The sequence below is a fragment of the Conger conger genome, chromosome 13, assembly GCF_963514075.1.
Source record: "Conger conger chromosome 13, fConCon1.1, whole genome shotgun sequence".
Lineage (NCBI taxonomy): Eukaryota > Metazoa > Chordata > Actinopteri > Anguilliformes > Congridae > Conger > Conger conger.
The window spans coordinates 9,621,824-9,642,945 of record NC_083772.1 but is presented as its reverse complement, the minus strand read 5'-3'; the positions used below and the strand labels follow the sequence as shown (position 1 = coordinate 9,642,945).

At 50.5% G+C, this 21,122-nt stretch overlaps 1 protein-coding gene across 2 annotated transcripts in view; it reads left to right on the top strand.

The window, feature by feature from the left end:
- The window catches only part of pds5b (PDS5 cohesin associated factor B), a 56,015-nt gene that overhangs the window by 6,417 nt on the left and 28,476 nt on the right, over positions 1 to 21,122 (top strand). For both annotated transcript variants that reach the window (XM_061217544.1, XM_061217543.1), the window contains exons 2-12: positions 9,687 to 9,813; positions 11,074 to 11,277; positions 11,782 to 11,868; positions 11,970 to 12,067; positions 12,350 to 12,476; positions 13,556 to 13,636; positions 15,187 to 15,327; positions 15,413 to 15,528; positions 16,113 to 16,207; positions 16,305 to 16,450; positions 18,071 to 18,222. In XM_061217544.1, coding sequence (XP_061073528.1) covers positions 9,706 to 9,813; positions 11,074 to 11,277; positions 11,782 to 11,868; positions 11,970 to 12,067; positions 12,350 to 12,476; positions 13,556 to 13,636; positions 15,187 to 15,327; positions 15,413 to 15,528; positions 16,113 to 16,207; positions 16,305 to 16,450; positions 18,071 to 18,222 — 1,355 coding nt within the window. In that variant the 5' untranslated portion in view covers positions 9,687 to 9,705. The remainder of the gene's footprint in view (positions 1 to 9,686; positions 9,814 to 11,073; positions 11,278 to 11,781; positions 11,869 to 11,969; positions 12,068 to 12,349; positions 12,477 to 13,555; positions 13,637 to 15,186; positions 15,328 to 15,412; positions 15,529 to 16,112; positions 16,208 to 16,304; positions 16,451 to 18,070; positions 18,223 to 21,122) is intronic.

The window sequence follows — 21,122 nt, the reverse complement described above, 5'->3', positions numbered from 1 at the left end:
AAACGGGTTGGCTGACCTCTGTTAACTCCTCAGTCAGCCTGTGATTCTATCAGCAGACTGCCTGATCCCAGCCCCATCCCAATCATCTTTGCAGAACTATGGAAGCCACAACATGGACTGGTGAAAAGCAACTTTTTGCAGTTTACATTGAAAGCAAGTGAGCAGTGTTATAGGGGCCTGTCGTCCTCACAGATTTCAGTGTGGACCCTGGAGTGTTACATTTTATGGCCTGCAAATTTCATGGTTTGCAAATGCAGTGGTGGTGGTGGCACCCCCCCCCCTTGGATGAATTGTTGCTGCTGACAGGCTCTGTGCTGAGAGAGGACACAGCTGTTCAGCTGTACGGTGTGTGTCTGAGCGGACTGTGTACAGGTTGGGCCTTCCTTTTACCTGGCCTTCAATGGCTACACATGGCAACTGTGCACTTATGCACACAATGTATACACACACACACACACACACACACACACCATATAACTGAAAACACAACATAAATCAGAAATCACGGTGGAAATATGAAATGTATCATTCATTGATAAAATGTGAAAAAGTTGGTTCCAGAATAGTCCATCTAATAGACATATCGTTTTTGGTTTGTAATGTTTCTTTCTGTTTTTAAGGAGGCAAGGAAAAAAAATGCCTTGCCTGTCAGTTACAAAGGCTTTTTGGTTGAAATGAAGGCCACATTAAAACAAGTCAGGATGGTGCATTCTGTTTAGTGGTGCTTATGTTTGTGAGATGTAGGTGCACCGTTTTAAAGTTTGTCTACGATTTATGCATAATGGATTCACTTCAAACTTAAACTGTGTAAAAACTTTACTAGAGGTGCATGGTAACGGGATCTCAGCCAGCAGGTGGGATTGTTCTGTGTTCCGGGCCTGCAGGGGTCCCTCGTGTCCTGACTGAACATTTATTCTGTTCTCGCTTCCTGTTCTCGGTGATTGTCTGCGCCTGTTCTGCGTTCAGTGTGAATCCCTCCACCGCCTTCAGGAGTGAAATCTCCTTTGAGCATTTCACAAACTGAGAAAAACACGTCTTTCTCTCAGTCTTCTTTTCAACAAGAATGTGAGACTCAGGATCATCTCGTCTAAAGTACCTTAGCCCTGTGTCCTTTCAGTCTCTCTGTCTCTCCCTCGCCGTCTGTTCTCTCTCACACACTTACTCCATCTCTCCATCTCACACACACACACTCTCTCTCATTGTCTGTTCTCTCTCACACACTTACTCCGTCTCTCCATCTCACACACTCTCTCATTGTCTCTTTTCTCTCTCACACACATGCTCATCTCTCCATCTCACACACACACTCTCTCATTGTCTCTTCTCTCACACACATACTCATCTCTCCATCTCACACACACTCTCTCTCTCTCTCTCTCTCTCTCTCTCTCTCTCTCTCTCTCTCTCTCTCTCTCTCTCTCTCTCTCTCTCTCTCTCTCTCTCTCTCTCTCTCTCTCTCTCTCTCTCTCTCTCTCTCTCTGCCTCCTCAGTTTATTTTTCTCCCCCTCTCTCCGTGCTGTATTTGAATATGGGCCTGGCTGCCTGGTGCCCAGGTCCCCGGTGCGCTGTGCTCTGTAGCCCTGTAGGCTGTGGGCTCAATGGCCGCTTTGTGCCCCGTTTGCTCAGCCTCTGCCTGCCATATGGGGGTGGCGGACACCTCTCCTCCCTGGCAGGCTGGCTCAGTGGCACAGTGTTAGTGCTGGAGCCTGGGCCTGTCTGCAAGCCACAGACTGCTTCACATCTCTGCCCATTAAGCCCTGTTCTGATTTGGATATAGTTTGGATATCAGTTGGCAGTTTTGACGGCATTGCTAAAGGCTGTTTGTCACGGATGCTTATACATTACATTACATTGCATTGCATTAATGGCATTTGGCAGACGCTCTTATCCAGAGCGACATACAGTTGATTAGACTCAGCAGGAGACAATCCTCCCCTGGAGCAATGCAGGGTTAAGGGCCTCGCTCAAGGGCCCAACGGCTGTGCAGATCTTATTGTGGCCACACCGGGGATCGAACCACCGACCTTGTGGGTCGCAGTCATGTACCTTAACCACTACACTACAGGCTTACTTACACTACACTACTTACGGAGTCTGGTTTAACTAAAAGGAACAAGGGTCAGAAGTGGAAAGCAGCAGTCCTGTTTTGAATGAATGTATTTTTTACACGAGGGGGAGAGAAACGCGATGTTGGAGTAAACTACACCCGCCCATGAAAGCCTGATTCTGTTATAAATACACTGCCAGTGGTCCTGTCTGGCTCCCCTGGGCCAGCCTGCCTGCGGGTTCTATTTTTAACAGACACGGCGTACCAGACTGCCTTGTTCGATCCCAACGCTGACCCACCTGTAACCTCCTCGGTCATGTTACAGTCGACTCATCTGTCTCTCTGCCTTCAACTCTCTCTTCCTCCCCCCCTCTTGCTCTCTCACTCTCCTGCTCTCCCTCTCTCTCTCTCCCCCTCTTTCTCTCTCTCACACTCTCTCGCTTGCTTTCACTCTCTGTCTCTCTTTCCCACCTCTCCCACTTGCTTTCACTCTCTGTCTCTCTTTCCCACCTCTCCCACTTGCTTTCACTCTCTGTCTCTCTTTCCCACCTCTCCCACTTGCTTTCACTCTCTGTCTCTCTTTCCCCACCTCTCACGCTTCTCTCTGTCTTGCTTGCTTTCTCTCTCTCTCTCTCCCTTACCCTCCCCCTCTCCTCTGCCCCCCTCTCTCCCTCTCCCTGTCTGCAGCGGGCCTCTGTCAACAGCAGTTACTATGGAAATCGATATAATTATGAAAGTGCGGAATAGCTGTCTGCTCTCTCTGCTGAATGAGAAGAGGAATTAAACTCTGCCAAGAGGCCCTGGCATTGGCGGAGTGAAAGAAGTCACATGACCTCTGCGCATTAATTTACCGCTGCCGTTTCCTGAAAGGACACCGGTGTCATCATAACTGGATGAGGCATTTGGAAAAGATAACAATGCGAGCAGCTAATTTACTAAATGGGCTGCTTAGCAGCTGTAAAATTCAGCTGTCAGTATTGTTTTCGCGTTTTGATGACCGGGGTTCCTGTCGTAGGGTTGAAAAGACCAGCGTTGTCGGTCAAAAATTGTCTTGTAGTGAAGCGAAACGTGGTCGCCGTCCGGCATAATGGGCAACAACCTGCATTGTATATTGTAAACCTGTCTCTTGTGCATTTAATGAGGGTTTGAGTCTCACTGCTGGAGGACTGGCTGCCTGCTCTTTTGGATAAATTAGCGTTTCACTTCGTTCTGGACTCACTGAATAAACCTGCCCACACGTTCCCAGCAGATTCTCTCACTGAGTGCGAAAAGAATGAAATTAATACTCAGCAGCTGAAGGATTGAGTTCAAAATGGTCCTTTCATGTTTGAATATGAGGCAAAGGCCAGCTGTTATAAATTGATCATCTGTAATCATCTCTAGCCAAGCGGTGATTGGGATTGTGTTCAGATGCATGTTATTTTTTATGCTGCATTCCAGGTTCCAATCTTACTTACAGATAACTTTGCGAAACACAAACGCGTCAGTCAATCTGATGACTTGATGGAAGCAATGTGCAACCGCAGCCTCGAAATGGACACTGGAGCCGCACTTTCACCCCCCAATATTCGCTTCCGAGCCCTGATAACGTCCCACACGCGCGCAGAGAGATTTCTCCTGTGCTCTTAGTGTTGTCCTACTGTGCAGTCTTAGCTGATGGGCCTGCAGTCTCCCCTTTGCTTCTAAGCTAACCGTGTCTGATCGCATTGAGCAATCCGACGTGGTTAGCTTGGCTGATTGGGAAAGAGGTTTTTCATTTCTGTGCTGATAAAATGGTCCCAGCGACTGTCATCTGGAGTGGCAGGCTAGGTTTGCTACGGGAGGCTTTGTTTTGTGTGATTTTTGCATCCTGTCAGCGTGAGAATCTCAGAACTATAGTCTCACGTTTCAACCTGCTCTCTGTGTGCACATGATATGTTCCTATTGTGCTGATATTTCAGTTGTTAGTCATCCAGGCTGTGAGTTCGTTTAGACTGGCAGAGCTAGAAGTATCTCTGAAAGTGACCACGTTCGTTTTGGGCGGCCATTAAAAAGTCTGTCGTAGTTGGGAATGAAAAGCTGATGAAATGCCACCGCTTTTCCACATTATTAACCAGAACGAATGGTGTTGCCGCTAGTTTACATCATCTGCTGAATGCCTACCTTTCTGAATGAGCTTGCTCTCACCTGGTTAGTTTACCTTGAGCCAGAGCACTTAACAGCGAAGTAAGGTGTGTCAACCCCTCAATCCATTCCTCGAAATGGGTGAAACATATTTATCCACACGATCGTGAGTCACGACTAATTCCAAGAAAAGGGAAAAATGAGTAATATTCCTTGAACCCTTTTGCCTTAAAATGTGAGAATCGATAAAGTCATGCATCTGATTTGAAAACCCCCCCAGGCCACGTGCTGACTGAACGTTTTGCAGTTGATTCCAGGCCAAGAGAAAGTACGTGGGGAGAACGTCATTAGGGAACTTCTTACTTATCGCAGGCATGTGTGTGTTCCGGTGGTGACGGTGGGTTGTTCGTTGTCTGTCACGCGAGGGCGTTTATGAACACGGTGGTTGTATTGGCTTGCTGGTGAAAATGCGTCTGGTGAGGACACGCAGGGCATTCTGAGCATCAGCACAACTGCCAGTGCCCTGACACTTGACACCCATTATAGAGAATGTCCCAGAGCCACACAGGCAAGCATGCACGGAGCTGGCCTGTCGGAGAGATGTCTCTACCGACATTACACGCTCAGACGGACACCTACACGCATGCACACACACACCGCAAGCACTTCTGCACATACCCGCTACACTCACCCCCACTTATCACACTTGTGTACACTACGCACACACACACACACACACACACACACGCGCGCTGCACACGCACGCGCCCACACATTCCCACTGCATCTGTACACACAGACACACACATATGGTTTTCTTCTTTTGATGAGAATTATGCATCTCCTCCTGTGTTTTTCACATTACCAGCTTTTTTTTTTTTTTTTTTTCTCTGCAGTTCATAAAACGAAAACGAACTTTGCTGCTCCCACTCCCTTAAACCGAACACGCGATAAAAAAGAGGGATGCCTCTCTACGACAGGGCGCTGTCTGACGCTCCAGAACGGCCCTCATGGGCCGAGTGCCTGCAACAGCCTCGCTTAAGCCTCTTCAAGAAAAATTAAACCGCTCGCAGTCCGCGCAAGACAAATGAACCAATTACGATTATGAATACTTATCTCCCCGCAACCATAATTACATGTTTGCAGTGACTAATTTCAGTTCCATTTTCAAACAAGGCTGCACTATACTTCATTTTTTTATTAAATCTTTGCTTAACAGAGACTTCTTTCCCGAAGGTAATTTAAGCGTTATCCGAAACGTATACATCTGGACGTTTGCTAAAGCGGTAGAATTTAAATATTTGTACAGTTCGTACGTCTGATGGAAAGCGGATTTCGACATGGCTGACGCTAGTTCGCCGGGATCTAAACGTTGCCAGGTTTTAAATCCTATCCTGCGGTCCTCTGCCGTTTCATGTCACGCTTCACTGCTGCCACTTCTCTGTGAAATCTGCGGCGATTAATTGTACAGATAACTATGAATCAGGACCGGTCGGTTAACACTTTATGCAAATTGCATGGTCACATTTTTCCGGGAAGTCATTTTCGGTGCTTTTGAGAACACTTTCCGGAGTTCGCTGTTCCTGCCGGACTGGCTGACGGCCACCCCCCCCCTCCCCCCCCAGTGGCTCAGAGCTCTGGAGTGTGGCTCCAGAATGAACCTGTTTTGGGGGTGGAGGGCTGTTCCGGTCTGTCCCCTCATTACTGGGCGGCTCTGCTCCGCAGTGCTGCGGGAGCGCCCCTCCCTGGGTGCGGGGGGAGATGAGGCGTTCCACTGGCTGCTCGCACTCGGGAGGAGTGCCTGCGTCCTCCCCATCTGATAGCAATGATGTGACAGGCCTGCGAGTTTTGATCGCCTCTGGCGCACTGACTGTATGCAGGGGGAAAGGGAGGCGAAAGCCAATATTTTCATAGTACAGTGCCGTCCATAAGTATTTGGACGGTGGTACCTGTTTCCGCTCTGTATCGCGGCACATTGGATTCGAGATGAAACAAATGAATATGAGGTTAAAAGTGCGGACTGAGGGTATTCACAGCCATGTTGGGTGATCCGTGTAGGAATTATAGCCCTTTTTTTATAAAGAGTATAAAATTCCATTCCATTGCTGAACCGTTCCAAAAGTAATTGGACAGTAGGCTTCTCCACTGTTTCTGATTACTCAGGTGTAGTCAGTCGCTTCCGTAGTGCAGGCATAAGAAGGCGTTCAGTGTCTACTCTTGATTCTAGGATTTTGATTTCATTTGGGGTGTGTTATTGGTGACAACAGTGCCAACCACAAACTCCAAAGGCAGTCAAAAGCCCAGAATGAAGACTTATGGACTGGACTGTGTATGGGGGGTACAGTGTGCTCCTGAGCCTCACAGACGCTCAGAGGTAGTTCTGAGGTTGGAGAAAAGGAAAAACCCTGTTGTATTAAAGGTAGCGAGTGTATTCAGCTGGACTGAGCTGTAGGAACTAAATGGCGGAGAATGAATTGGTGCCATTAATCCTTCTCCAGTTTTCCAAATATTTAGATTTTGCGTGGCCTGTAATTCAATAGCTCGGCCTGCGTTGTGTGTTGTGTGCGCTCATCAGGACAGCTGTGAAGGATTATGAAGCGGAGGAATATCTGGGCCCTGCGTGAGTTTAAAGCCCTGGCTGATGCCGTTTCTCCTTGTGACTGATGAGATGAGATGCAGAGGCGGCCTGTAGCGTAGTGGTTAAGGTAAATGACTGGGACACGCAAGGTCGGAGGTTCTAATCCCGGCGTAGCCACAATAAGATCCACACAGCCGTTGGGCCCTTGAGCAAGGCCCTTAACCCTGCATTGCTCCAGGGGAGGATTGTCTCCTGCTTAGTCTAATCAGCTGTACGTCGCTCTGCTTAAGAGCGTCTGCCAAATGCCAATAATAATGTAAAAAGATCAGCCTAGTGTCTTTGCTGAGATGTAGGTTTTGGCCGAGGTTCTCTCTCCCCCCTGCCCCCCCCCGCCCCGGGTACAGAGGTGAGCACTGTACAGGTGAGCGAGGGCTGCCCTGGTGCTCATTGTCATTCGGCGTGGCCCTCGCAGTGGCGGGGGGAGGGTTCGGGGAGGGGAGGGGTGCATTGTGGGAGCCAGTCATAATGAAGGCTTGATGAGCTCTCGGCCCGCCGTCTGTCCTAGCCCTTATTTATAGCGCCGCGTGTAATTGCTGCTGTTCTTTTGGGCTCGCCGCGCGGAACAGTTTCCCAATCTGGTTTCCGTAGGAATGGGGGTTTAATCACCCCACTTTATCATTCCGAACCTGATTATCCCCCCCCCCCCCCCCCCGGTTCCCCCGCCCCCGTGTCCTTATGGTGGAAACTCTGAGTGACGAATGACATCATCTGTCATTATAATTGCTCGCAAACGGGCAGATTTCTGTCTGAAGATGATCGTTTTCCGCTGTAATGCGAATCGGTTGGTGGGTTTTCCTTATTTATTTTTTTTATAGTCAAGAGTTGTTTCGTTTAGTTTGTTATTAATGTTGAACGCGGTTCTTTCATTAGGGTTTTCTGCACGGTCCGACGTGTTGCTGTAATTGGCTTTCACTCCTGCAGCTGTGGGCTGCTGTGAGGAGGTCAGAGCGACCTGCAATCCCTGCACCACACCCGGCCCATCCTGGGGCGGGCAGGGGGTCCGAAACCTGCAGGCTGAGTGCCCCGAAATCTGGCCCCAGGCAGGCCCTGGCCACTAGAGCAGGGGTGCCCAATCATGAGGTTTCATTCCTACCAATCACTGCACCCGCTGATTTCACTAATGAGTTCCTTCCTCCCTGCTTGAAGGTGTGATAATTGGTGTAATCGGCAGCAGTAGTGATTGGTTGGGATGCAAACCTGCCTCCCCTCCATGGCCCCTGATTGGGCACCCCGGCGTTAGAGGGTCTGGCCTCACGGAGCAGCTGACGATTAGCGGGTCTGTGGCACGTCCCTTAACTACCAGAGGGACGCTAGGGCACTGCGTGTTGAGTAAGGAGCTCAGTGAGTGCTGGCACGGGTGTGTGTGTGTGTGAGTGTGTGTGAGTGTGTGTGTGAGTGTGTGTGTGAGTGTGTGTGTGAGTGTGTGTGTGTGTGTGTGTGTGTGTGTGTGTGTGAGTGTGTATCTATGTGTATGTATGTGTGTGTATGTGTGCTGTGAAAAGCCCCAAATGTCTGCAGGAAACGTGGTGTGGCCATTGAGGAGAGGCGGAGCAGCGTGTGTGTTGGTTCTGGGGGGAGGGGCCATGTCAGTCACAGGGCGGGCCCAGCTCCGTGGCGTGCTGGTGGGGGCATTAATATTCAGGCGACGTCGCTCCGTAGCGTTTTTATTCGCTCGTGCAGGGCAGGGAGGATGAGCGAGAGAGCGAGGGAGGGAGGAGAGAAGGAAGGGCAGACTGAGGAGGAGGAAGAGGAGGAGAAGAGGGGATTGTGACGAGCCGGCGTGGGGTGCAGCTCATCTTGAGTTGCCCTTCATCTGGCTGTGTACGCTTGTTTTCCCCCAGGCCTGTTGAGAGCAGGGCAGTAATTGGAGGGGAGATAACACCCCTCTCATAGCCTCTGTTCAAACACAGCCCTTCCCTCTCTCTTCTGCAAACGAGCGCTCCTATGCTAGGTTGCTTGTAAGTAATGGGAATTGTTGACGGAAGGATGTGTGTGTGTGTGTGTGTGTGTGTGTGTGAGCGTGTGTGTGTGTGTGTACGTGTGTGGGTGTGTGTACGTGTGTGGGTGTGTGTACGTGTGTGTGTGTGTGTGTGTGTGTGTGTGTGTGAGAGAGAGAGAGAGTGTGTGTGCGTGTGCGTGTGTGTGTGAGCGTGTGTGTGTGTGTGTGAGCGTGTGTGAGCGTGTGTGTACGTGTGTGTGTGTGTGAGCGTGTGTGTGTGTGTGTGAGCGTGTGTGAGCGTGTGTGAGCGTGTGTGAGCGTGTGTGTGCGTGTGTGTGTGTGTGTGTGAGCGTGTGTGAGCGTGTGTGAGCATGTGTGAGCGTGTGTGTGTGTCCCGAGCGCGCGTTTGGTGTGCAGGCGCTTTGTTTACCTTGGGGATTTCGGGCTGTGTGCCATGAAAGAGTGTGGGCTCGTTGAGCGGGAGCAGCAGGACAGCAGAGAGTGATAGAGTGAGTGAGAGAGACACCTGCAGGACTCAGAGGGTACTGCAGGGCCCCGTGACAGAGAGGGGACCGACACTAGCTGGGATTTATGCAGCCATTAATGAACAGCCATTCCTTAAATTTCATGAAAACATGCATACAGGTGCATATCCATTGGGTATATTTTTATAATATTGGCCATCAGCCAACAAAGGTTAACGTATCGGCATTAATGATCTACAGTTTTGTACCACATTTGCGTGACTCTGTGTACCTTACTGTGACGTTAACCTGGCAGATCTACCACTGTTTCAGCCATCTGGTGCCATTCGCTAATCACGGGTGGTACGAATGCAGGTGGATCGTCTTATCACATATTTGTTTATCTCTCTCTCCATTTCTTCTCTCTTTCTCTATCTCCTCCCTCTCTCTCCACCCCTCCTCTCTCTCTCTCTCTCTCTCCCTCCCTCCCTCCAGGGAGCACTGAGCTGAGAGCATGGCTCACTCCAAGACCCGGGCCACCGATGGAAAGATCACCTACCCCCCGGGGGTGAAGGAGATCTCCGACAAAATCTCCAAGGAGGAGATGGTGCGCAGGCTCAAGGTGAGGACCTTCTGACCCCCGACAGACATAACAGATTTTAGTGTGTGTGTGTGTGTGTGTGTGTGTGTGTGTGTGTGTGTGTGTGTGTGTGTGTGTGTGTGTGTGTGTGTGTGAAAGCATGGACCAGTATTTGTGTGGAGAAATTCCCCCATTTTCATTCCACAAGAATATCACGGTCTGAGGCGGTCTTGTGATGTTCCCAGTCTGTCTGTAGCGCATGCTCTGTGGATGAGTCTTTACGACCCCTTCACTGAGTGTTTTTTATCTACCCTACTTACCTGTACACATCCTGAATAATTTAAGCTCTTCCTTTTTTAAATTATTAAAACAAATGCCATTTTATTGTTTATTCCGAATATTGCGTTAGTACGGGAAAGGCATTCAGCCTGACATTCTCTGTGAAGCTAGGGCCACCCTTAAATATTGTTACATAAATGATCACATATTTTGACAGATGCCTCCTATCTGTGGGTCAAAATCTCCAAAACAATACTAGGAAATGGCTGTAAATTTGTCTTGTTTTCGCAATAACCTTTCCAATGACCGATTGTGCCCCTTCCATAGTGATGCCTAAACCTGCTTCTCCATTTTTGTGCATCGCACAGAAAGAATGTGGGTGTCCGGTAGATCATTTCAGGGTTGTATCCGGCTGGTTTAACTCGAGCTCTCCTCTGCTGCACTGGGAAGACCCCAGTGGAAATGTGTGAGCGGGCTTCAGCCAGTTATCAGGGTCAAGGGGGGGGGCCACCATCGATTTCCTACATTATTAATGCAGCTGTTGGCTGGTGTTGTCACCTCACGCTGACATTAGTGTGTGTGCCAGTGTGGAAGAGCGGGACTTTCACGCCTACCCGGGGGTGTCAAACTCCAGTCCTGGAGTCCCGCAGTGTCTGCCGGTTTGATTCCAGTCCTGGAGGGCCGCAGTGTCTGTAGGTTTAACTCCAGTCCTGAAGGGCCGCAGTGTCTGTAGGTTTAACTCCAGTCCTGGAGGGCCGCAGTGTCTGTAGGTTTAACTCCAGTCCTGGAGGGCCGCAGTGTCTGCCGGTTTAACTCCAGTCCTGGAGGGCCGCAGTGTCTGCCGGTTTAACTCCAGTCCTGCAGGGCCGCAGTGTCTGCTGGTTTAACTCCTGTCTCCTGGTTTAAAGCCAGTCCTGGAGGGCTTTCAGTGGTTTCCTTGAAGTCCATTAGAATGACCCGCCATGCCCTCTATGCCATGCTGGTTCTTATGGGCCTGGGCTCCTCTCCCCTCCCCTCCCGCAGATGGTGGTGAAGACCTTCATGGACATGGACCAGGACTCTGAGGAGGAGAAGGAGCTCTACCTCAACCTGGCCCTGCACCTGGCCTCCGACTTCTTCCTCAAGCACCCGGACAAGGACGTGCGTCTGCTGGTGGCCTGCTGCCTGGCGGACATCTTCAGAATCTACGCCCCCGAGGCGCCCTACACCTCCCCCGACAAGCTGAAAGTGAGTCTCCTCGCAGCAGGGACTGGTCTTGCCCTTTTAGGGCTCCATCGGGTTTTTGGAGTTTGTGATGTTACGGGTCCTCGATTTAAAATGCAGCACGCTCGGCTCACGGCTCCAAAAACGTTACTCGCTGCCCGGTTCAGAAATTCCAAGAGAAGAAAATCAGCACACTCTCCCAATACGTTTTATTGACAACACGCGAAATAAGTATGGACATTTTGGCTTCATCAGCATTGCATGCTGCCAGTAATATAATAAATATATTCAAGAGCGCTGGAGTTTCTATTTCGGGAATGTTACAGGTCCGTGGGCATTATGAATGGCGTTGTCAGATATTATTCCCCGAAATATTTGTCTGAATATTTCTCATTTGTATCGGATGTCCAAGGCTTTTTTCGGCGCGCCATGGATTCCTCTGAAACTTGCCCTCTGGATTTTTGTGGAGAAGCCCCTCCCTCTGTCACCGGCCTGGTTGTGATCTCACTTCTCCTGCCTTCCTTTCAGGACATATTCATGTTCATCACACGGCAGTTGAAGGGGCTGGAGGACACCAAGAGCGCCCAGTTCAACAGATACTTTTATTTACTTGAGGTACGCTTGGGGTTCTCTGGGGAGGCTCAGAACCTTTTGGGGGCTCTTTGGTGCCCCCTTTTGTTCAGGCGTGTTTACTAGCGTTGTCTTTGATCCGACAGAACATAGCCTGGGTGAAGTCCTACAACATCTGCTTCGAGTTGGAGGACAGCAACGAGATCTTTACGCAGCTCTACAGAACGCTCTTCCAAGTGATCAAGTGAGTGCCGGGACAGTCCGAGGCCATGAGCCCCTTGAATAACGTCCCTAAATGGTCAGGGTGCTTGGACCCCAAATAGGTCAATACTGCATGATGGGGTACCTAAAAAAAGACCCGTCAGGCATAGTTGCAAAAGGAATGGGTGGTCTAGTTTGTTTATTAAGCCTGTGTGTGTCTAATCCAGTAAATGCAATGCAAAAAAAATAAAATAAAAAAAGACTTGTATTGTTCCACTGACCTCTCTGTTCCCCAGTAATGACTCCCAATTCCCACTCATTTCAGCAACGGTCACAACCAGAAGGTGCACATGCACATGGTGGATCTGATGAGCTCCATCATCTGTGAGGGGGACACCGTGTCACAGGAGCTGTTGGACACGGTGCTGGTCAACCTGGTTCCAGCACACAAGGTAACGCGCTCTGTCCTCAACCTCTGGCCTGTGATGCAGTATTGTACATGCTGATGGGGTGGGGGTGGGTGTGAGTGGTTTATGCCCTTACTGTCTGCTGTCCAAGACCCTGTAGAAAATGGTGATGCAAAGGTTATGGATTGCAGTTTGAGGTGTAGCCTGCTATATGGAGTGAAGATTCGTTGCATGCATATTAACATTTGTCTCTCCCTGTATATCGGTTTTATTCATAATTGCGTAATGTATGGCTGCTTTATCCAGAAGCACATACTCTCCCGTGCTGAAGTCATATTTTCTCATTTTTACTGGTCTGATGCACATGGAATGTATAACTGTATTAAATATACAGACTCCGATGTGCACAAAGAACATCTTTTCTGTGCCAATATACCTTATAGCAGGGGTGACAAGCTCCTGGAGGGCCGCAGTGTCTGCTGGTATTTGTGGTTTCCTTTCAATAAGCAGCCAGTTAAGGCCTTGAGAACAAGGTGTGTGAACTCTTTTTAGCCAATGAAAGACTCATAAATGTATCTCTCCTGCTGAAACACACCAACAACCAGCAGTCACTGCGGCCCCCCAGGACTGGAGTTGGACACCCCTGCCTTATAGCAAGCATTTGTCCACCTCTTCTGCTTTTACAACCATGGAAGTAATTACAGGGATATTTTCATATGGTAAGTCCCCTGGGCTGGGGTTCCTCATGGTCTCCAGAGGTGCAGTGTCAGGCTGCGGGAGGCTGTGCGCCCCTGCGATTTGACCTTTTCTCTGCTCCCGTACGGCTCAAATGATAAAAGCTGTTCCCTTGTTCATCTCTGGGGAAATGTCTCCAGGCACAGCTGAATGCATTACCCAAGCAATCTTTTCTTGGGGGGCAGGTTTGGCTTTTCTGGTGAAGCCGTTGTTATTTTGCACCCAGAAAAGGCTTTGAGCGAACCACGCTATTCCTGTCTTGTTTTCCTGCATGTTTTAGCGCCTGTTTGCCGAAAATAACCTGTAAAACGCTCTTCCCGTTTGTGTGTGTGTGTTTGTTTGTGTGTGTGTTTGTGTTTGTGTGTGTGTGTGTGTGGGTCTGTGTGTAGAACTTGAACAAGCAGGCGTATGACCTGGCCAAAGCCCTGCTGAAGAGGACCGCACAGGCCATTGAGCCCTACATCACCAACGTGAGTCCCCCCCCCCCCCCCCCCGTTACCCCATCCATAAATATTATTATTATGATTATTATTCTTTTTGAGATCAGGCGCAAGTGCTAGCCGTTTTTATTGTATGGTGTATATTTAATCCACACACGAGTACGGCAGTGTGTCGGCAGAGGGGGATGATGTCTTTTGAAGTCCCTTTGAAGACTTATTGGAATGTTGTTGTTTTTGTGTTTTTTTTTCTTCAAAGGTCAGTGTTCTAGAACTCTGCAGTGCTTTCGGTTAACCGTGATCAGAATGTTCAGTGAAGAAGATTCTAATCATGCGTCCGTGGCCCTTTCAGGCCCCAGAGTGCGATACGGCTGGTGCGCAGGTCTACCTAATGAAGTGCTCAATAACTGTGTGTGTATATATATATATACATATATATAGCTAATGATCAAATGTGGCTCTCGCCTCTGCAGCAGGGTCTGCTCTTTGTAAAATCCCGGCTGAGCGCGTTCTGCAGTAGCCTCGAGTGCCGCGCGTAGGTGACTCTGCTTGGTGAGGACGGTGTCCGGGGAGGGGAGAGGGGGGGGAGGGATGAAGGAGAAAGGGTCCCGGCAGGAAAAGGGCTGATGCAGCGCTGCTTTTACACAGATCCTGATTCCGGGCTATTGTTAGCTCCGGCCCCAACTCATTTGTCACGGCATCTCGCCGGAGTCTCCCTGCCGCAGCGGCTCCCATTGACCGCTATTCCCCGCGGTGCTCATTAAAGCCTCCGGAAGCCGGGAGTGTTATTATCTCGCACCGCACTGCCCCTGTCCTGGCAGCCGGAACAGGGAAAGGCCGTCGCGAGGTTCGTTTCAGTGCCGGCCGGAGTTGTCCGTCTCGCCATCCGTCCGTGCTCCCTGTTGGGCGCCTGTGCTGGGCTCTGATTGGGTGAGGGGGTGATGGGGTGTGTCTCTTGATTCTCAGTACTGTGGGCTCCTGTACTTTGATTGGGTGAGGAGGTGATCGGGTGTGTCTGACCCTCAGTACTGTGGGCTCCTGTGCTTTGATTGGGTGAGGAGGTGATCGGGTGTGTCTGACCCTCAGTACTGTGGGCTCCTGTGCTTTGATTGGGTGAGGGGGTGATCGGGTGTGTCTGACCCTCAGTACTGTGGGCTCCTGTGCTTTGATTGGGTGAGGGGGTGATAGGTTGTGTCTCTGACCCTCAGTACTGTGGGCTCCTGTGCTTTGATTGGGTGAGGAGGTGATAGGGTGTGTCTCTGACCCTCAGTACTGTGGGCTCCTGTGCTTTGATTGGGTGAGGGGGTGATAGGGTGCGTCTCTGACCCTCAGTACTATGGGCTCCTGTGCTTTGATTGGGTGAGGAGGTGATAGGGTGTGTCTCTGACCCTCAGTACTGTGGGCTCCTGTGCTTTGATTGGGTGAGGGGGTGATAGGGTGTGTCTCTGATTCTCAGTACTGTGGGCTCCTGTGCTTTGATTGGGTGAGGAGGTGATAGGGTGTGTCTCTGACCCTCAGTACTGTAGGCTCCTCTGCTGGGCTGCGATTGGGTGCGGGGCTGACCCGGGCGTGTCTCTGCGCAGTTCTTTAACCAGGTGCTGATGTTGGGGAAGACGTCGGTGAGCGACCTGTCGGAGCACGTGTTCGACCTCATCCTGGAGCTGTACAACATCGACAGCCACCTGCTCCTGTCCGTGCTCCCCCAGCTGGAGTTCAAGCTCAAGGTGCACTGCCGTTACCGCCGTTTCGGGCTGTGATTCCCGCGGCCGACGTCGACGTGTTCACACCCGCGTGTCTGTTCCTCTCCAGAGCAACGACAACGACGAGAGGCTGCAGGTGGTGAAGCTTTTGGCCAAAATGTTCGGAGCGAAAGATTCGGAGCTGGCCGGGCAGAACAAGCCCCTCTGGCAGTGCTACCTGGGAAGGTAGCGCACGTCTCCCTCTGTCTCATCGTCAGCACTTCCTGTTCTCACTCCTGCTGTTATCCACTTCCTGTTCTTACTCCTGCTGTTATCCACTTCCTGTTCTTACTCCTGCTGTTATCCACTTCCTGTTCTTACTCCTGCTGTTATCCACTTCCTGCTCTTACTCCTGCTGTTATCCACTTCCTGTTCTTACTCCTGCTGTTATCCACTTCCTGTTCTCACTCCTGCTGTTATCCACTTCCTGTTCTCACTCCTGCTGTTATCCACTTCCTGTTCTCACTCCTGCTGTTATCCTCTTTCTGTTCTTACTCCTGCTGTTATCCACTTCCTGTTCTTACTCCTGCTGTTATCCACTTCCTGTTCTTACTCCTGCTGTTATTCATAGTGTGTCTCAGGGAACATTACCGCGCAATAAGCCAGACTTAGCAGTTTGCTTATTGTAAACATTAATGTTAATTTTAATGTCAATAAAAAATGTATGCAAGTGTGGTGTTTTTTTTATGACCTGTAATATTTGTTTGCTATAAAGTGGTTTATTGATGTATTTAAATGCTGTATTTTAAAAATGTTTTCTTTATCCTTAGGTTCAATGACATCCATGTTCCCATTCGCCTGGAGTGTGTGAAGTTTGCCAGTCATTGCCTGATGAACCACCCTGACTTAGCCAAAGACCTGACAGGTGTCTGCCCTGACCGGAGCACCATACAGTATGCCTTACACGCACTGTCAGGCTGATTTCTATTGGCTTGACTTGGTTTGTTTCCCCCCCCACCCAGAGTACTTAAAGGTGAGGTCACATGACCCAGAAGAGGCCATCCGACACGATGTGATCGTCTCCATAGTGACGGCCGCGAAGAAGGACCTGGCCCTCGTGAACGATCAGCTGCTGAACTTCGTGAGGGAGAGGACGCTAGACAAGAGGGTGGGTCTTCAGCTCCTGCTGCGCGTTAACGTTATAGCTGTAAATGTTGAATGGTTGGCATTTATATAGCGCCTTTATCCAAAGCGCTGTGCAATTGATGCTTCTCATTCGCCCATTCATACACGCACTCGCACGCCAACGGCGATTGGCTGCTGTGCAAGGCACCAAACGGCTCGTCAGGAGCATTTAGGGGTTAGATGTCTTACTCAGGGACACTTCGACACAGCTCGAGCTGGGGGATCGAACCGGCAACCCTCCCACTGCCAGACGACTGCTCTTACTGCCGGAGTCAATGTCGCCCCAAGACAGTGGATGCTCGTAATACGATGCTGTACTGCAGGAGTGTCCCGTGTTATCCGGAAAGGGTCAGTGTTGGTCCGGTCTTTTGCTCTGCCCACCACTAAGGCACCTGATTTGTGCTTATGAAAGGGCTTCATTGAGGACCGTGATTAGTGAGTTGGTATAATTGGCGTGTTGGTGCTGGGTCAAAACAAAAGCCTTTTCGGATAAGATCGGACACTCCCTGCTCTGCAGGGTCTGAGTCGGTCGTGAAGGAAGAAGTGCAACCTGTACCAGACCTCTACACGTCCTTTCACAAGCAGGCGCTGTCAATCACCGACTTGTACAAACCAATCATGTTCCGAATCAGGGAAGCTCTTCCCATGCTTGTATGAATGAGACCTCATTTTCCCATAATTTGTTGCCGGGAGACGAGGAGCGCGGTCTGTAGGTAGCGTCTCTCAGATCCTATTTTGTGCTTTGATTGACCTCATTACGAGGCTTTCTGGGACGGTTATCGAACGGCACGGCTCTTGGGCTGCTCTCATACGGCCGGACCCCCCCATGCGTGAAATGCAAACGGCGGCGTCTCATTTCAGCACAACGAGACGGCGTCTGTGGACCGCGCGCGCCCGGACTCGGGGAAGAACAAAAATAGCGCTGTTTACGGTCCGCGGCGTGTTGCGTGTCCGTGCGTCCGGCTGTGTGTCTGCGGCCCGCTCGTATCGCCGGGCAGACGGTCGGGGGGGGGGGCGGGGAACGCCGGCGAAACCGAGATGCTGGAATCCATCAGCTCCCCCGCGCTCCCTCTCTCCTCCTCCTCCTCCTCATCCAATCCCGGGGAACCGCTCTCTCCTCCGCGCGGAGCAGGAGGCCGCGGCCCAGTAAATTGGACCATAACTCATATCCACCCCCAGCCCCGCCGTGCATTTTCAAACAGAGCCCACACAGTGTAATCTAATTGAGCTCTGGCGATGTGTGTGAATCAGACGGGCACATCCAGCTCCTCTCTCTCTCCCTCTCCCTCTCCCCCTGCCGCCTCCCGCTACGTGCTGTAACACGCCGTTCACCTTCTCGGACGGGTTTTTATGTAAAAATAATTCCTTATTTATCATTTATTTAGAGAAGGCGCAGACGGTCAGAGCTGGCGTGTCCCCTGTGCTCAGCCCGTCTGAGGGCCGCAGTGTGATCTCAGCCCTTATATAAGCCCGTGTGCTCACCCCCTCTGAGATTTCTGCCCGCTCTAATGCTTTATTTTTTTCCTCTTTTGTCCTAAAATATTGATCTGCAGTAGCTTCTCTGTGTCGTTGAGGGCTTTTTTGTGTTGTGTCTTTACTCCAGTGGCGCGTCCGTAAGGAGGCCATGATGGGCCTGGCTCAGATCTATAAGAAGTACTCTCTGCAGGGCGAGGCGGGGAAGGAAGCCACCAAGCAGATCTCCTGGATCAAAGACAAGCTGCTGCACATCTACTACCAGAACAGCATCGACGACCGGTGAGCTGGGGCTTATACCAGGGGCTACTGACGCGCTCCTGTCTCTGAGTGTGCGGGTCTGTGTGAGTGTGCGGGTCTGTGTGAGTGTGCACGTCTGTGTGAGTGTGCAGGTCTGTGTGAGTGTGCACGTCTGTGTGAGTGTGCACGTCTGTGTGAGTGTGCAGGTCTGTGTGAGTGTGCACGTCTGTGTGAGTGTGCACGTCTGTGTGAGTGTGCGTGTGAGTGTGCACGTCTGTGTGAGTGTGCAGGTCTGTGTGAGTGTGCACGTCTGTGTGAGTGTGCAGGTCTGTGTGAGTGTGCACGTCTGTGTGAGTGTGCGGGTCTGTGTGAGTGTGCACGTCTGTGTGAGTGTGCGGGTCTGTGTGAGTGTGCACGTCTGTGTGAGTGTGCGGGTCTGTGTGAGTGTGCGGGTCTGTGTGAGTCTGCAGGTCTGTGTGAGTGCGCAGGTCTGTGTGAGTGCGCAGGTCTGTGTGAGTCTGCAGGTCTGTGTGAGTCTGCAGGTCTGTGTGAGTGTGCACGTCTGTGTGAGTGTGCACGTCTGTGTGAGTCTGCACGTCTGTGTGAGTGTACACGCCTGTGTGAGTGTGCACGTCTGTGTGAGTGTGCACGTCTGTGGCTACGAGTCAAACTGTTCTAGCCTGTGTACAGGTGATGTCTGGCATGTTGCCACTGCTGTCCCCCTCACGTTAATCACTAATGGCGGTGGGCTGTGGCTGGCCTGTGGGTGGTGCATCTCTCTGCCTGCGTGGGAGAGGAGGCATGTCATTGGCGGGGAGGTGGGGTCTTAAACAGAGTTTATATCGCACCGGGGCCCCATCTGGCCTCCTGGGTGCCTGCGGACGTCGGGCTCCGCTGTGGGAACGGCGGTTCAGACGGCGTTTCTGAGTGTGCTTTCATGTGCCCTGTGTGTAACTGGTCCAGCTGGGCTCTCCATTTTAAAGGCAGAGGAAGGGTTTGAGACTGTGCCCTTTCCATCACTGGGTGTGTTGGGCCTCACATAATCTCAGCGGGACAGAAGTCGCACCGCCCGAATTCAATTGTACGTGCGGCCCACCGTCTTATCAAACATTCAGCTTAGACACCCTTTCAGACACTTAATATGGTCCCTGTGACTTTTTGATAAGGAGGGTATGTCACTGGTTGTTGCACACGGCCACAGATAAAACTACTTTGAATGATGACTAATCATATTCATCGTGTTTTTTCCTCATGAATACGGCTCGCATTGTGACCTTGTTCATATATCACGCAAGCTCTGACTAACTCACCTATGCATTACACACTTCAAACTCTGCTCTCTACTCCGATCCACAAACACACACTTACAGCCGCCTATAACTAATCACTCATTTTCACTGTTACCCGGCAGGTAGTCCGTGATGTGGCGTGCTATAAGGAGTAGCCCGCATTTGCAGGATTGGGTCAGCAGGTCATGGCTTGATTAGTGCGTCCTCGTAGGTAAACCGTGTGATATGATTAGCAGCACGTTATAATCCCTGTGTAGAGCCTTGGTTAATGTGCCCAGTCAGCTAGCGCGCTAACTGAGCGTGTCCAACGCGTGCCCCCCTTTCGTTTGAGCCACTGATGAGGGTCTGACCTTGTTCTGTTTGTTATTTTCCTCTGAGGTTTGCTGCTACGGTGCGGTTTTTGCGTCCTTGTCAGAACAACCGGATAATGAATTTAAGTTGTGCCCTGGTGGTGCACCTTGGGGATAAAGTCTACATAAACGAATGTGATTTGTGCCGGTGTGCTTTGAGACGATCTCGTCTAACGCGTCAGCCGGATGAATCTTTCAACGGATATGTGGGCCCGTGTTCATAAATGGTTTCATGGCGTACTGATCTGGGATCAGTTTTACGTTTTTAGCCGTTAATGTGAAAAAAACTAAGATGGGGCAAGGTGAAATCTGATTGTAGATCAGCACTCCAGGTGAGGCGCTTGGTTTAGTGCTTCTCCTGCTTCCAGATGAAACCCTGCTGGGATCTGAGGAGATGCAGTGAGTCCAGTAATGAGGGTGATGGCGTATTTATCAGTAGATAATTTCACTAATAATTGGGGGTGGGCCAGGGGCCATTTACTCAAGTAAACAAGTATTTGCCAACAGATTCTTAAACATTTAAGGAAAAATGTAACCAGAAATGTTTGTTTTTTTCCCCATCTTTTAAAAATAATTGGCGTGGTAATGTGTCCCGGTAATAAGCCTGGTAGCAAGCTTTCGTCTCCTGAAAGAGCTGCAATGCCTTTGAGTCGGTCTGCTGCTGTAAAACGGCCTTTGTTTGTATTGCGGCTTTTTACAGAAAACCGTGTCACAAAGACGCTTTGCAGGGTAACAGAAGGGAAAACACCAGGCATGAACCCCCAGATAGCACAGGAGGTAAACTTACCTGTTAGGAGAACAATCCGTGCACTCGGTTTGCCAATCCATACCCTCATGGGCAAACCATGTCAATGCTTTACAAAACAGAGTATTGTAAAAGCAGGAGTATGGATTTTTCCGTAGAAAACCCTCGGACAGCGGTGGGGGGGGGGGGAAACTCCCCAATGGGAAGAAGTGTCGGGAGGAATCTGGCTGTAGAGGGGGAGCCCATCCTCTGCTGGCCAGCGAGGTGTTATAAAGTGTGGTATAATGGTGTTTGTCTTTGTCTTTGTGTTCCCTGCTTATCAAGCGGTTTGTCAATATCGGGGGGGGGGGGTCTATAGGTGCAGGAGAGCCACAATATAAGCCTGAAGTTACCTTCAATGAGGAATAAATGTAGTGTGTTCTCTGGCTATAAATCGCGCTGTGTTTGACTGCTGCTCATCGTCACTTTGAAATGAAGGGCTGATGATGTCACGGTGGCTTTATTATGGTGGCTGTTAGCCCTCCTTCCTGTGGGACGATGCATGACAGTGCTGGCCCC